This window comes from Notamacropus eugenii, chromosome 3 (genome assembly GCF_028372415.1).
Source record: "Notamacropus eugenii isolate mMacEug1 chromosome 3, mMacEug1.pri_v2, whole genome shotgun sequence".
Classification (NCBI taxonomy): domain Eukaryota; kingdom Metazoa; phylum Chordata; class Mammalia; order Diprotodontia; family Macropodidae; genus Notamacropus; species Notamacropus eugenii.
Genome location: NC_092874.1, coordinates 222,224,481 through 222,240,536, shown reverse-complemented (window position 1 = coordinate 222,240,536; position 16,056 = coordinate 222,224,481). Strand labels below are relative to the sequence as shown.

At 39.1% G+C, this 16,056-nt stretch overlaps 1 protein-coding gene across 2 annotated transcripts; it reads right to left on the bottom strand.

Moving 5' to 3' along the window:
* Positions 1-1,169: 1,169 nt before the first annotated feature.
* On the bottom strand, positions 1,170-15,971 carry COX14 (cytochrome c oxidase assembly factor COX14). 2 transcript variants are annotated; one of them, XM_072654665.1, is made up of 2 exons: positions 15,835-15,971; positions 1,170-1,591 (listed from the first exon to the last, which is right to left on the bottom strand). In XM_072654665.1, exon 2 carries the CDS (start codon positions 1,581-1,583, stop codon positions 1,404-1,406), a length of 180 nt encoding a protein of 59 aa, XP_072510766.1. In that variant the 5' UTR covers positions 1,584-1,591; positions 15,835-15,971; the 3' UTR covers positions 1,170-1,403. The 2 variants fall into 2 exon arrangements, with proteins under 2 accessions (XP_072510766.1, XP_072510767.1); XM_072654666.1 differs by having other exon boundaries at positions 15,846-15,944.
* Positions 15,972-16,056: the final 85 nt, after the last annotated feature.

Sequence of the window (16,056 nt, the reverse complement as noted above, 5' to 3'; positions counted from 1 at the left end):
TCCACTGCATCTCTGTCCACTTTTGTCTTGCCACTGGACTTTGATGACTCTGGAAGAGGGAGTGTGAGTGACAGCTGCCTCACTCAAATGCAATTCACACACCATCATCCTGTGACCTCACCAGTCCTCACTGAAAACGAGACAAATGACAATACCTGAGTTGTGATTTAAACTCAGGTCCTGTAAGTTCAAACCCATCACTCTTTTCCACTATATCACACTGTGGGTTGAGCTTCCCATCATGGGCATTTTTAAGACCCTTTCTCAACTATGTAGGTTAGAGGTTGGATTATTTGGCCTTTGAGGTTCCAATTCTTGTGATACCACTTACACCTATATACCCCTAAAAAACAGTCCTGGGTTGTTGGATGCAAACAGTTTATCCCCAAGAGCTATGTGTTTCTCTCCTACTTTGAGGAAGGGAATTTTAATCTTGAAAGCCCAGTGAATCCCAAGGAACTATAGCTTTTGCATGTGCAAAACCTCAAACCTCTCCTTAAGGATAATCCTTTAGGCTTCTAACTGAATCTTAACAGGTTTGCTTCTGAGTACAGCTATTTGAAAAAAAGCACAAAGGTTTTTATATTCGGTGAGTTTAGTGTCAGTCATGCTACAGAGTATTACTGTGTTCAGTTCTGGGTTCTTTAACAATACCAACAAGGAGTACCAACTTGAGGGGTTTGAAAAACCATAAGGATCAGCTGAAGGAACTGAAGTTTAGACAAAAGAGACTTGGGAGAGGAAGGAGGCATAAGCACTCTGTCAGATGAAAGGATTAAGCTTTAGGAGGCAAAACTACAGAAGTTACAAGACGGTGTCTTTTGTTTTCACCTAAGAATTTCCTAACACAGGAGAAGTCTGATGATGGATTGGGTTGCTTAGCAAGTTCCCAGCTACTGAAGGAGTTGAAGCAGAGGATGGATAGCATCTGTTAGGGATAATAATATAAGTGATTAAAGAGTGACTAATACTTTGGGTAGCGGTATGGATAGATGATTTTGCAATCACTTCCTGCTTTTAGCAGCATATGAAAAATAAACTACCCAAATTTCTCAGATGGGTAACTGCCTGTGTTGAAGTTCAAGGGAGGTTAGGAATAGTCTGACCAGGATATTCTACCCTGATCAAACAGAATAATCCCCAATTCAAGTAAACAAATACCACAAGCCTGAAATGGCAAATCATATTTAATGTCTTTATATGTCCTTCACTGTCACCCCTCTGCTGTGATCCATCATCCCCTCAGAACTCAGGGCAGGGAGCACATCAGTACATTCCTCTGACCAAGGTTGGAAGCCAAGAAGACTCCCAGGAGAGGGCTGGTAATTACCCTTCCATGCAAATAACTTCTGATGTTCTAGAGCAGGCCTCAGGCCTCTGTATTCTAGGGTAGAATGATCTCTTCAGTCCCGGAGAATGTTTGGAGGCTTTTGTTCTTCAGCTGCCTGACGGAGGACACCACGATGCTTAAAGTAGCGATAGGCCCGGGCACTACACAGGAAGCCACCGTACACAGTCAGCAGCATCATGGAGGCAGAGAAGGCCTTGTAACCAAAGTCAGCTAGTTGTTTAGATGATGGCATTTTGCCCCCTGCAAAGAAACTGGATTCAGATCCAAACCCTTGAATACACATGATACACATACTCCCAAGTGCTTATCACCTTTCTAGCTAGAATCATCCCAACAGGACAGAATATATTTCCCATACAAAAAGGTTAAGGTGGGTATGAAGAAGTGAAGACAAAGACTTGCTTTAGGAATTCCCAGTAGAAAGAAGAAAACAGAACTGAGAAAACAGAAAGAACAAGAGCTGGATTAGAAGCAAGTTGACAATCGATTACTATCTATGTTAATGAGTATGGACAACACCAAAAAGATAGAATGCAAAAATTGTTTTACTTGGTTTAGGATACATGATCTGATTTTCTTTTTAATTTTTAGGAGCACATTAACTTTCTTAGTTTTGTTTGACTAAGGCTAATAACTAAATCTACATGCCCTGAACATCAAATCAAATGATCAGTAAAAGATAGGTACAAAAGATGAACGTGTGGCGTCATGTTAAGAGGGCCCAAAGTGCCATACACAGAGAACGTGATCAATAAATGCTTCATGATATAAACTGTAATCTTTCAACTATACTTACCCTTTGTTTTTAAGAAAAGGCATTCCAACTTTCAGTCTGAACCTCTGGAACACAACTACAAGACGCAGAACTCTATTCTGTGCCCTCCTATAAAGGTGCTGTCTTGGAGAGCTCATTGGTTCCAGTGGCTTCTCTAGTGTTCTGTTTCAGATGGCTTTCAAAACTTTATCTGCAGCCCTAATCTTTCCTTACACTTGGAGCACACATTGTCAACTGCCTGTTGGAGATGCCACATAAGCTCAACATTTCCAAAACTGATCTCATTGTCATCTCTCCTTCCTTTCCCCCTAAAAAGCCCTATCACTCCTTTAGACTTCCCTATTTCCAATAAGGATACCATCATTCTTTTAGTCAGTCACTCAGGCTCATGAACTGAGTCATCCTCAATCCTTTCTTAGGCATTTATTAAATACCTACTATGTGCCAGGCACTGTGCTAGCCACTGAGGACACAAAGACAAAAAATTATATAATCTCTAGAGGACTTTGCATGATAGCATTGGCACAATGACTAGACAGCAGGCCTAGAAGCCATAGAGACCTGAATTCAAGTCCTGCCAACTGACACACATGACCTTGGGCAAGTCACTTAAACTCTAAGTGCTCTAGATAATTCTCTTAAGACTTAAGAGAGGATGCCAACTTCCACTATACAGGGATATACCAAAGAAATCCATACCAAAGAAATCACAATTCTAGTCCTTATCCCGGAAAAAAATGGATAGAGAGTGAATAAATACAAAGTAGTTAATAAGGGAAGGCCCTATCAGTTAGGATCAGGAAAGGAATGTGTGCTTGAAGAAAATGAGCAATTCTGTTTATGGGAGGTGAGGAAGGAGTGCATTCCAGTTGTGGGATAGAAGTAATTCTATAATTTTGATTACATGAAATTATTGCTTTGGCACAGACAAAAAATAATGCAACTAGGATAAGAAGGATAGTGCTGAATGGGGGAGAAACCTTTGTTTCAAATATCTCCGACAAGGCTGATAGCCAAGATATCCAGGCTACTAAGGCAACTCAGAGGAAGATTTGACAAGTTATTCCCTCATAGGTAAGTGGTCAAAGAACATGAATAAACAGTTCTCAAAAGAACTGCCAACTATTAACAAGATAGGAAAGAACACTCTAGATCACTAATAATGCAAAAACGTCAATAACACTGGGGCTGCACCTCACACTCAGCATATTATCAAGGATGATAAAAGATGGGAATAGTCAGTGCTGGAGAAGAAATGGAAAAACAGGCTGGTGAAACTATGATTGGTATAACCTTTCTGGAAAGCAATCTGGAATTGTGCAAATAAAGGAGTTAAAATTTCCACTGTTAGGGGTATACCCCCAAGGAGGCCACTAACCAAAAAATTCTATATACACCAAGATATTTATAGCAGCATTTTTTGTGGCAAAATGGAAACCAACTAGACATTAATTAGAAAATAGATAGAAAAATCATGGTATATGGGATACATGAATCTAATGGAGAATTACTGTGCTACAAGAAGCAATGATAAACACAGAGAAGCATCGACTTAAATGAACTGATAAAAAGTAAGTAGAGCCAAGCAAACGATTCACATCCAGTAAGTGGAAAGAACAACCAAACAATTAAAAATGACTGCTGTGAAACGGCAAAGAACAAGCCTGGCCTCAACCTCTTCCTTTGCTTCTTTGCAAAGGTAAGAAAGTTCACAGATATGAGAAACACTGAATACAACATCAGATTTTTTTTGATGTCCTGATCAGTTTTGCGGAAATTTTTCCCTCTTTCTCCTTTTACTTTTTAAATTCTTTATATGCAGAGTGAAGCAGGCAGAGCCAAGAAAGCAATACATACAATGCTATTGTGCAGTCCACTACATACAACGAATGGATAGTGGAAAGAACACCACACACAAAAAATCAAAAGAGAATGCTGCAAAATAATAAAGAATCAAGATAGTTCCAAAGAAGACATATGGGAAGATATTCCCACACTGCCCTTTTTAAAGAGATGTGTGGGATAGCATGGGCCCTGGAGTCAGGAGGACTGGAGTTAAAATCCAGCCTCAGACACTTGACACCCATGTGACCATGTGTAAGTCACTTAACCTTGACTGTCTTGAAAAAAAAAATTAAAGAGATGGGAATTTCACAAGTGTGGTAAAGTACAAATATTTTCAGACTTTCTATGTATTGGTTAGGCTAATTTTTCTCTCTTTTGTCTTTAAAAATATTATTTCTTACATGGGACGGCCCTCTGGGAGCAGGAGGGAAATTAGAAAAAAAGTTAATATATAAAGATACTAATAAAAACTTATTTTTTTAAAAAATTCTTTGTTAAAAGGAGATAGTGTGGAAAGAATAAAAAGGGAAATCTAGGTAGTATAAAAACAAAAGATCAATATAAATCTATTTAAAAAAAAACAAAAACTCAGATCAAAAGAGCCTTGAGTTTTCACCTCACTCACACCCAGAAAACTGCCAAAAATGACAAAAGATGAGAACCGTCAATGTTGAAGGAGTTACGAAAGTCACACTGATGCACTACTGGTAGAGCTGTGAACTTATTCCACAATTCTATAAAGCAATTTGGAATCAGGAGGGACTAAAATATCCACATCTTCTGACCTGGAGATTTCACTTCTAGGTGCATAACACCCCAGGGGTGTTAATAATAAAAACACAGGTCCAATACATATCAAAATATTTACAGTAGAGCTCTGTATTTTAACAAAAGACTGAAACAAAGCAGATCGGCTAACAAATTCTGGTCCATGAATGTAGCAGAATATCAATACAAAGACACATGGGAATGACTTACGTGAAGCGATGCAAAGTGAAATAAGCAAGATTAGGAAAACCATACATACAAAGATCACGACAATACGCACAGAAAGAACAAACAAGACTAAATGCTGTGAGACTATAAGGCCAGACTTGGTGCCAGAGATTCACGAGAATGCCCTCTGGCGCGCTTTTACAGAGATGGAGGGTTATGGGTGTGGGACTGCGTATGTCACTCTTGTTTAATGTCGGGTACTTTTGCTGAAAGATTTTTCTTCTCTTCTAAAAAATATTTATAAGGGATGGCTCTCTGAATGGTGGGGCTGAGAGCAGGGGGAGAAAAGGCACGCAGGTGATGCAAAAAAATTTATTTTGAAGAATTGACTGTGCTAAGGCCTGAGAGGATACAAAGGTCAATGAATTACCCAAGAACCCTCTCCTAATTAGGTCTATAATAAATTATTCAACCTGAAAAAGAGAACACTAAGGTGGGACTGAATAATTACCAGCCTTGATCCTCTTTCCCACAACCTTTAAGATCCTTTTCCATCTGTTATCACTTCTTCACTTTTCAACGAATCCCTTTCCAGTGGTTCCGTTCTATCCACCTTGTTAAAAACACCTATCATGATCCTCCCTCTTTCCTTCTAGATATGGCTTTCAGAAAAGCTAATATCCTGTGTAATGGATATAATGGAAGTGTACTGTTTTCCATTTAGCCCCAGGGTCTTCCCTGAACATCCACACTGACACTAGATATGCTGTTGGTATGTATCATTTGATGGGGAACTGTTATAAATATCTTTGTACATATGGGACCTTTTCCTCTTTGATATCTTTGAAATATGGACTGGGTCAAAGAAAATATACATAATAGCCTCTTGGGCAATTCCAAATTGCTTTCCAGACTAGTTCATAACTCCACCAATAGTGGATCAGTGTGGACACAACACAGGATACAACCACAGTCTGGGGCTTACTTACTTACAAAAAAGAACCAAGTCAGCCATTGGACAGGAGAATGTAGGATAATTCTTTGCACGGTTTCATAGATAAAATGAAAAATTTGGAGGCAATCATGGAAAATGGAGTGAGTCTCTCCTCTAGGGGAAAAAGTAGCAGGGTTGCTGGGTGAATAATGGAAGGATTTTTTTCATAGATGGTCTTCAGACTATAAGATATTATGTATGGTAAGAATGTAATAGGAAAAATGGCATGGGGAACAAAAAGGGGGGACAGGGGAAAGGTGTCAGAAAGGTCTATTTTGTCTACCATAAAGGTAGCCACAGCTACCTCTTAAGCAGGGCTTAAGTCCTTGAGCTACAGGATCAAAGTGTTAGAAGAAAAAAAGATAACGGCCCCCATCTCAGGTTCTAGAGGTTACATGTTACAGCTGCCACAACTCCCAAGTTCTCATGACAAAAGAAGGTAATGGATTTCTAAAAGTCTGGGGGAGCGAAATCTGGAGGTGAAATTTACATACTGGATGAAGGAAAAAAGCATCTCACATTCTCTGTCCCATAGCATGGAGTCAGGAGCAAGGAATAGAAAGGCTTTGTCATACCTACAAATTATTGGATCTGCTGCCTACAATTGACAGGAGCCCCTAAGAATTTCTCAGTTTGCCATTTAGTTAGAAAGAACAGTGATTAAGTGGGCCTGACCCAAGGTGGCAGGAGTGGTGGGAAATCTCATGACCTGATAAGTTTCCAAACTGGAACTTGGATTTTGATATTTTATGGCCTTGTTTTGCAAATGAGTTGAATAAAAAGAATTATGAGAGAATTTTCTTGGCTTTGATTACAAAGTAATATTATCCACATATCAGACAAGGGTAGATCCACAAGGGAAGTCTTCCTTTAATATTTGGGGAAAACAGGGAATGGGATTTCCCTGTGAAATTCAAGTCCAGGTAAGCTGATGTCCCTTGACAAAAAAAGGAACTGGGAGTCTGGTTAGAGCAAAACGGAGAAAAAGGCAAAGGAAAAGTGAACAAAGTAAACAGGTTGCAGAAGACAGTAATGACACAAGTATGATCACAGGGTTAGGGACAACGAAGTGATGAGAAATTACAAAAGAGTTGATAATATAGAAATCTTAGTCAAAGTGGTTATATAGCGTTCTCACCTTGTTAAATTTTTCCTGCTTTCTTGACTAGGAGGATTAGGGGCTTTACAAGGCAAAGTGACATAGCACAAAATATTTTGTTAAAGAAGGAATTCAGTGAGAGGAGTGATTCCTTTTTTGGCATCTTTTACAGGACAATCAGGAAGGGGAAAATAAAGAGGAGTATAAAAGAGCTTGTCAAAAGGGGTGGGAGAGGCAGAGGGAAGATTTCTGGGAAAGGTTAAGAGTGATAGGATCAATTTAGACTGGTACTCTAGCAGTTTTTGCTATAACTCCAGGAGTTTAACTTTCTGCTTCTGTATGGAAATCTTTCTAGCTAACAAATGCTTTCTTCTTCTTTTAAAATGGATCTGATCTCCCCCCCAAAAAATTCAATAATCTATATGTGTTGGGTCAGAATCTTCTAAAAAGCCTTGTAAATAATTCAATTTATCTAAGTCAAATGATCATGCGTTTGGCTACTCCCAACTGGGATCATCAACGGTATACCCATTCCGAATGACAAGAGAAAGATGAAACGTTTTAGAAATAATCCTGCAGGTAACTATCAAGGCTGGCTAGAAATTCTCTATTTATTTCTTGCCATTTGTGCCAATGGAAGCCCAAGCATGTTTTTACTCTATTGATTACTCCTGATTGAGTCCATCCACAAAAAAAGAGTGAGATCATCTATACAGAGTCATCACTCTCAGGGAGAATTATTTTCCCTCTAAAGATTCTTTCCTCAGAATCTTCCCAGGTATCTAAGCTTTCTTTCTCACACAGACTAATACTAGCTGCACTAAGTCTCAAACAATTAAACACTCAGTAAAGTCCAGGATCATGAGTCCATTGAGAAAACTCTACATTCACCCTTTCTGTTAAAGTTTCCAGAAGGTCTCAAGAAGACATGACTTTGACAGAAAAAAAAAATGCCCCTTACCACCTTAAGGAATCAAGATGACTGGGACAGCACAGGCAAATTTGGTGAAGGCTAAGCAATCCCACCTTCGTGGCTTCTCTGAGAATTCACTTGTGCTGCCAGTCTCAAGGGTCCCCAAAGGAGTTCCAGTTATCTTACTTCTGACACCAAATTGTTGGGAGAGTTCTCAAGCTGGGGTCTTGAGAGCCAAGGGAGAATAATACCCACTAGTTGGGTCCATAAACTAGAGGTCAATAACTTCAGAGACCAGATGAAAAGGAAATAGTAAGTTTATTCAAAGCTAGACAGGGGAACCACTAAGTGAAAAGTGACTCCCTGAACAAGGGTTTAATTTGGCTTAGTAGAGTTTGTACTACAAGGCTCAGTCTTTTTTACAGAGACTCGTTTATAAGCTGCATACTGTGGCAGATAGATTAGGATAAGGGTACATATTTAAGAGGTTTCCTAGGGCTGCCTATTCTTGGACTTCAAGCACTTTATGTCCTCCTCAGTTCCTGTTTTAAGAATACCACTGACAAACCTCATACCTCCAAAAAAGGGCAATCAAGATGACAACAGAATCATACCACACAAAGATTAATTTGAAGGAACTGCAAATTTTTAGAGAATACAGAAAACTTAAGAAAGGCATGTATCAGAAGGGCTGTTACATAGAAACAGGATTAAATTTATTTTGCTTGGCCCTTTCAAAAGGTAGAACTAGAAGCAAGGAACAGAAGTTGCAGAGGGGCACAATTTAAATTTCCAATGTTCTTCTGGTGATGCTATATGCCTGTGAAATATGGAATACCACAATCTCAGAAGACTCAAAATCACAGAGATTTTTAGGGGCAAGAAGCCTGAATTACTTGACTCTCTGCCAGCACCTAGCAGTGTTCTGAAAGTCTAAATCAAATTAAACATTGTGTGAGGCTCCAGATGGTAGATCTAGGAATAGTGGGTAGATGTTACAGAGGAGCAGTTTCCAGTTCGATATAAGAAGGAATGCAACCATTAGAGCTGCCCAAAAACGGAACAGGCAACTCCGTGAGGTAGAGATTTTCATGTCACTGGGCATGGTCTAGCAGAGGCTGGACTGTTTCATTTTTTAGTTTTTGTAGCCAGTACCTAGCAGAATGCACACTGAATTGAATCCAGATGATTTTTAAGTTCCCTTCCAAAAAAAAAATACTTTCTATCATCTGTAACCAAACTTCTCAAAAATGAATGGATACTCGCTACCTTACCTATTACTTGTTATTACTGATAAGAGCTAACATTTTATATACAGAACTTGAAGGTTTGCAAAGCACTTTATGTATATCACTTGTAAAGCAGTGACATTATTATCGCCATTTTACAGAAGAAGAAACTAAGGCTAAGAGACATTTAGTGATTTGTCCAGGATCCCACAACTAGTATGTGTCCGTGGAAGTATTCACTTCAGATCTTTCTGACACCAAGTCTGCTACTCCATCCACTGTCTCCACAGCTGTTTCCTATAGTCTACAAAATGAAGTTCCCCTTAATTACTACTATTTCCCCAAAGGAATCTTATATTCTGGTCAAATTGGTCTGTTCGTTGCTCTCTGAAGACAATCATCAAATTGCTAGCTTTCTGTTCCCCACTAGATGGAAGGACTGCTGACTCCTCCACAGATGACTACTTCTACCATCCCTTCATGGCCCAACTCAAGACACCTTCTGTGAGTCCCGCTATCCCAGCCAAAGGTGATCGACTCCTCCTTCTGAAATCCTATAGCAATTAACGGAAGTACACAATAAGAAGACTAGATTTAGAGGTAAGAGACCTGGGATCCTGTCCCAACTTGGCCACTTTATTAGCTGTGTGACCTTTGACTGGCAATGATCCTTCTAAACTTTCTGAACTTGTTTCCACATAAGGTAAAATGGGAATATTCCATCCTGAGTCATGAAGACCTGGGTTCAAGTCCTACCTCTGATTTTGGCTGAGTAAAGGGTCTGAGAGATTTGGAAAGAAAAGTGAAATAGGGCTGGATCTCATTCAGGTAAGGAGATGGGAAACTTTATGTGGTTTTTCTTTATGATATACAGCTTGAAATTCCCTAGCTCCAAAGCTGAAGGATGAGAATGATAGGACCACTCCTTTTCTGAAAGCCTCCAAAACAGATAAGAGAAGCTGTGGAATATATCATGGACCTAAAAGGAACTGATCAGGCTCTTTTGGGTGTTTGAAAGGAAATAAAGGCTAGGTTATACTCGGAGTGCCACCATGTGTCTGTGAAAATGAATTTATTAATAATGGGCTTTCTTTTTGAAGTGCCAACCATAAATGGTCCTTAGATAAACTGAGATTTAAATGTTAACATTAGTGATTATTAATCCAGATTTGATTTGGCCAAAGTCTGTACTGAAAATAAACCGAATGTAGCCTGTGTTCTCCTAGTAGGATAACTGTAGTAAATAGAACCAAATGAAAAATATATGTTAGATCAGAAAAACCTAAGTCAAAAAACTCCAGCCTCAGAAACTGATTAGTTTCTCACTTCTGTTTACCTTCGTTTACTGATCTGTAAAGGAGAAAATAAGATAACAGCATCCACCTCCCAGGGGTTGTTGTGAGAATCACAAGATTGTAAAATGTTTAACACAGTGCCTGGCATATGGCAAGCACTATAGTGACTATATTAATAACTACTGTTTTTCTTATTTCCATACTGGATAACTTTATACTAGGTTTTGGATATGATTAGTATGAAATACTAAAGGTGAAAGATGAATGATTTTCCAGGTAAGTTAATTTGGAAATTCATTCAACTGAATTGAGGTGACCAGACTGGTAACTGGTTTTGTTTCATATTTCAAATCCATAATACTGTCTATGTTGCTATTGTTTCTGAATTTTCTTGTACTGTGATATTTTGTAAATCATCATATGCTGTTAGAAAAGCAGCTTCTCTTTTAATTTGTATGTTGTTAGATTATGAACTGAACTGTTAAAAGATGGTAAAAATGTTTAAAAACTGTTTATCTTTTCAGCCCTGCTGACCATGTGTTACAATATTTTTAAATACTGAAATTTAAGAAACTAGAAACTTCTAGGCTTGCCTATAGTTAAGAGGAAGTTACAGCAAAAATTATTTGGTTATCACTTATTAAAATTATGAAATTATTATGTTATTAGGGGTTACTGTTAAATGTTAAAACTTATCAAGTATTTTGACAGCTATATTTTAAAAGAGAAAACAGAATTACTGAGAGGGAAAAGATACAAAGACATTGTAAAATCTTATTTGTAAACCTACAGGATTTCCTGAGACCATCTGCTTGGGTAGTGTCATAAGCTTTTATCAGTCCTGTGAAAAAGCTTGCTAGTCTTGTATAATTCCTAAGCAATGAACTGGTATACTGAAAAAATGGGACCCACTTTTCCACTCTTTGCAAAAATGGGGGTGAAATTTTCAAGCTTGCTTATGGTAGAGTTTCCTTGGAAGTTATTTGCCTGTCACTTGTGAAGGTTATGAAGTTATACCTGGAATATTATATACTGAAGTATCTTGAGTCAATTTAGTCTCGACAAACTCCAGTCTTAAAAAGGTTTATTTCTGTCAATAAGGAGGGAATATACAATACTCTGAGAGATAAATATGTTAGTCTGGAGGTTTACAGCAATTGGCCAATTTTTTTTCTGAGTTTTGAATAAATTATACATTCATCATCTAAATGGAATTCCAGAATGTAATTATTTGCTTGATTTCTAATGAGTGGTTTTTACACAGGATGAGTTTAAATGCTAGAAGAAATAAATGCTAGAAAGAAAAGATGTGAATTTTTTTTAAGGCCTGGCAAAACTTTTGTTATTGTAACACCATGAAAGAGATAATAAACTTAGCCTTAAGCGGTGATTAGTGAAACTTGCTATTTCAGGTAACATCTCATGGGACTGTAATGTGATATCGATCTAAATTTTTACTTCACATATGATTGCCTGTACTGTCATGAGGCCACAAGTCTACCATTCAAGGGGGATAACATGTGCTGCCCAGAGGAAATCCAGTCTGAAAATTGCTACAGGTGGATATCTGTGTCTGGGAAAGATCAAGGGGACAACTTTGGTATAGCTGAAGGTAGGATTCTCTTGACTTAGTTTCCCTATAGTGTTACTTCCCTTTGAATAGGAATGATTCCCACCTGGCTAATCCCGAGACTGACTATAATGCCCTGTAAAGGAGGTGGAATTTTGGTGTATAATCAGCTATTCCTAAAACTTCATTATGACTCTTACCTGAAATCATAAAGAGCTATCCTTAGTTTATCATGGAATACCTATCATTCTGTGCCCTTGGGCCTGGAGGACCAGTTTTAAACTTGTTGTAGCCATGTCTGTTCTTCTTCCTCTAATAGCAAATTTCTATACTAAGCAAGAGTTAAATTAGTGCTTGAACTTGTCATACGTATAAGATTAAGTCAAGGAAGTATTTCATTCTTTCAGAATGATACGGGAATATCTAGACAATGATTAGGAAGCTTATGAAACAAAGATATAAATCTATTAATTCAAAAATTTAAACTCACTATATTAAAGTCAAAAAACTCTTCTATTTTTGTTTTTAAGGAATAGAATTTCAGTGAAATCAGTTAACTTCGTGGAGAATAGTTTATGAACTACCCTATGGAAAAACTGATTTTACTTAAGTTTGTTATTTAATATGGGAATAAGACCCACATATAGACCATGTCCTGAAATGCAAGTAAAGTACCCAAGAGTTACCTTTGCTTAAAGGGCTTCTATGAGTGATAGTCTGTTTGTGTAATATCTATTCCACATGAACATGGTTAAATGACTGAACATGTTTTAGTAAAGACAATGTTTCATATAAACTATTCTCTGTACACAATTTGGCATCAATTACTTAGTATATTTACACATCTCAAATCTTCTGTTGTTTGCTATTAAGTATTTTTAAAGCAAATTCATTTGTGCACCGGCTGAACCTAGAGAAAAAAGCATCTACTGACAATGAGTGTTGATAGCTATGTATTCAAGTACAGAATTGGATCCTTAAAGTATCTCTTTCTCCTAAGGTAAACTGGCAGACATGAAAAAAAATTTTTGACAAAAGCAACAAGACCAGATAATATGTCAAATGTAAATTATTCTAATAGGATATACAGGCATTGAGCATGTTATAAAAATAAGTTCTAAAAACTGGGTTCAGAATTTTACATGTAAAATTTCACTAATAATTGTAAAGATAGGAACAGCAAGTGATAGGTAATAACTGGCATTTTCTGACATTTCAGGTGTATTATGTTATGGGTTCTTAATTTGATGTTCTTCTTATAGCTCTATTGTGAATTAGATTAGAATCACAAGGTTTGAGCTAGTTTTCATCACATGACCAAGTAATTAAAAATGCAAATTTACGAGATTATACTAAGGTGCATTAAGTCTTGTTACTAACCGATTTGGTAGAATTATTTAGGAATCTCTGCAAGTGACTTGGAATCAGGGAAGAATATCCATTGGAAGAAGACCACTCCAGAGCTGCCTATTCCAGGACATCTGTGTTTTTAGGTACCAGACAACTGCATGGGACATGTGAGATTCAAGATCAAATGTGCTGATTAACTGAACACTGGAGTGGGTTACCAGGTTAGAAGGAATACTGATGTTATCATTATCATGTTACTTCGGTCTTCTGTTTAACGGCATTTCTGTTTACTGAGCTTTCTTGGTGACATGGCTGATTGGTAAATCTCTTCTCTAAAATTAGTATCTGGTATGCCCTCTAAATGGCCTGATCTGCAACAGGCCCTAGTTTACACGTAGGGGCTATTTAACAAAGTTTGTCTCATTGGGGGATACATGAGAGTATGACTCTTGTTATAGCCTGTGACATTGATGGAAACATAGCATCATTATTTGTGACACTCATGGCCATAGTACATTTATTTTCTGTTGTGAGTTTAAATCCCTTGGCTTATAGCCATGAATTTGGCACGCACAGCAGAGATTAGGATGATACAGCTAAGGATAAAGGAGGGATATAAGACCAAATGCGGTGTGGAACACATAGGTATATTTTGTTTGATTGTTCAGTCATTTTTATATATATGGTTAACACCAAATGGGGGAATTGTTAAAAATGATGCTGAGTCAGTGACCTATTGTTACCAGACCTGTTTATCAAAATGTTGAGGGAGGCATCACCCAGTCTGCAGCTTTTGTATTATCTGCTATTTAACACTTACCAGGGCATCTGTTAAACATCAAGTAGCCCTCAGATACTAGCAATGAGGGAGGTGCTACAATGCAAAGGACCAACTCCTTTTACTGATGGGGTCCCGTGTTAATTGTCTTTATCTCACTTAGCAGTAAAAGCTTGAATCCCTTGCTGATCTCCAGTGATTAGCCTGTCAATGTTCTGCTGCCTTGACATATTTCTAATAAGCTCTTTTTAATTCTCTTTGTACTGAGTTTTGCCTTGCTAATCCAAGTAAAGCCCAAAAAAAGAATTTTCCTTTCAACAAAAACCTTTCATAGGCAAGACATTTAGTTGGGCACCATGAATAAATAAAACACAGCCCCATTTTCAAAAGAAAGATTAAGACACAAAATCTTTTTAAAATGGTATAAGTGCTATAAGCAAAAAAAGGACATGAAAAATTATGAGGCAAAGAAGAGGTGGGTTGGTCAGATGACAAGAAGTTACAGGCAAGTAACCTGAAAGCTCTATTGGTGTCCTGGGAATATTTGGAAAGGCCCCCAGTAAGTAGGGTGTGCCCCTTGGGGTAAATTCCTGGGAGAATATGAACAAAAAGTCACAAAGGATGAGGAGAAACAGATGAGTGGACACCTCCATCTTTAGAGGGACTATTCAAAGTCATGAATTTAGACTATGAGCTCCTTGCAAGCAAGGACTGTTTTTCTTTCTTTCTTTTTGGGGTGGGGGTTGTCTTTCCTTACATCCCCAGTACTTAGAACAGGGCCACCAGGCATAGAGTAAACCTTAATAAAGGCTAACTGACTGACTGACAGACATCGAAGATCTATTTCAGTATTTGAATAAGTGCTGTAAGACAAGTGGAAGTCCAGAGGAAGGAGAATTCAATGCCCATTGGGGAGGGGGTCCCAGAAGGCTTCAATAAGAACTAGCTCTGAACTAGGAAAGACGACTAGGATTTCGAGTGACCCTCCCTGGCTTCCTTTAGGTCCCAACTAAAATTCCACCTTCTACAAGAACCTTTTCTAACTCCTCTTAATTCTAGTGCTTCTTCCCCCCACCCCAACGATTTCCTATTTATCCTGCATATAGTTTGCTTTGTAAATATGCCTCTCCCCCATTATAAGCTTATAACTATAATGAGGTTAATTATAATTATTAATTACAATAAGATTATAAGCACCTTGAGGGCACAGGCTGTCTTTTGCCTCTTTTTGTAGCACAGTGCCTGGCACACAGGAGGCGCTTCTGAACGTTTACTGAACAAGCAAAATGGGAAAGGGAGGAAAAGGGGAATAGCTGGAGCGGGGTCACAGCCAGGATCTGAATATCTTCAAAGGCATCAGGGGAGGGGAGGAGGGCTACGAGGTGACAGGGTCCGAAGAAGAAGCAGCGGACCTTGAACACCAGACTGAGAAACGCCGCCAGGACCTGTTCGATGGGGGGCGCCCAGGGCTCGGGGGGCGGCCCCCGCTCGGGCCCCCTGGGCGCTGACCCCACGCCGGGCGGCTGCAGGCAGCCCGCAGGACACCTAGCGCTCCTCCCCCGGGCCGCTGCCCCTCCCTCCCATCCTCCCACCCTCCCTCTCCGACCTTCCCCAAGCTTGGGGTAAGAATCAGGCTTTTTAGCGCTTGGAGGTCCGGGAAGGTAAGCGCAAGCTTGGCTCCACCACCCTCCCCTCATACCTGGCCCTCACCGTCGAGACCGCAGTCTCCCTAAGACCTTCGACTTCGCTCAGCCTTCGTCGCTGCGCCACTTCCGGCCCCAAGGGAAGGTGGGACCGGAACCATAGAGAGGCAATAGCGGGAGTCTAGGGGAGGGGAACTCTTAAGGGAGGTGCCCCGACAGAAGTCTTAGGGCGGAAATGGATTTTTACCCTCCCGAACTAATTTCCGGCCTCAGTCGGG

What these genes read in the sequence shown, in the direction of transcription:
- COX14 (XM_072654665.1), bottom strand. Translation starts at nt 1,583, where the DNA reads ATGCCATCATCTAAACAACTAGCTGACTTTGGTTACAAGGCCTTCTCT.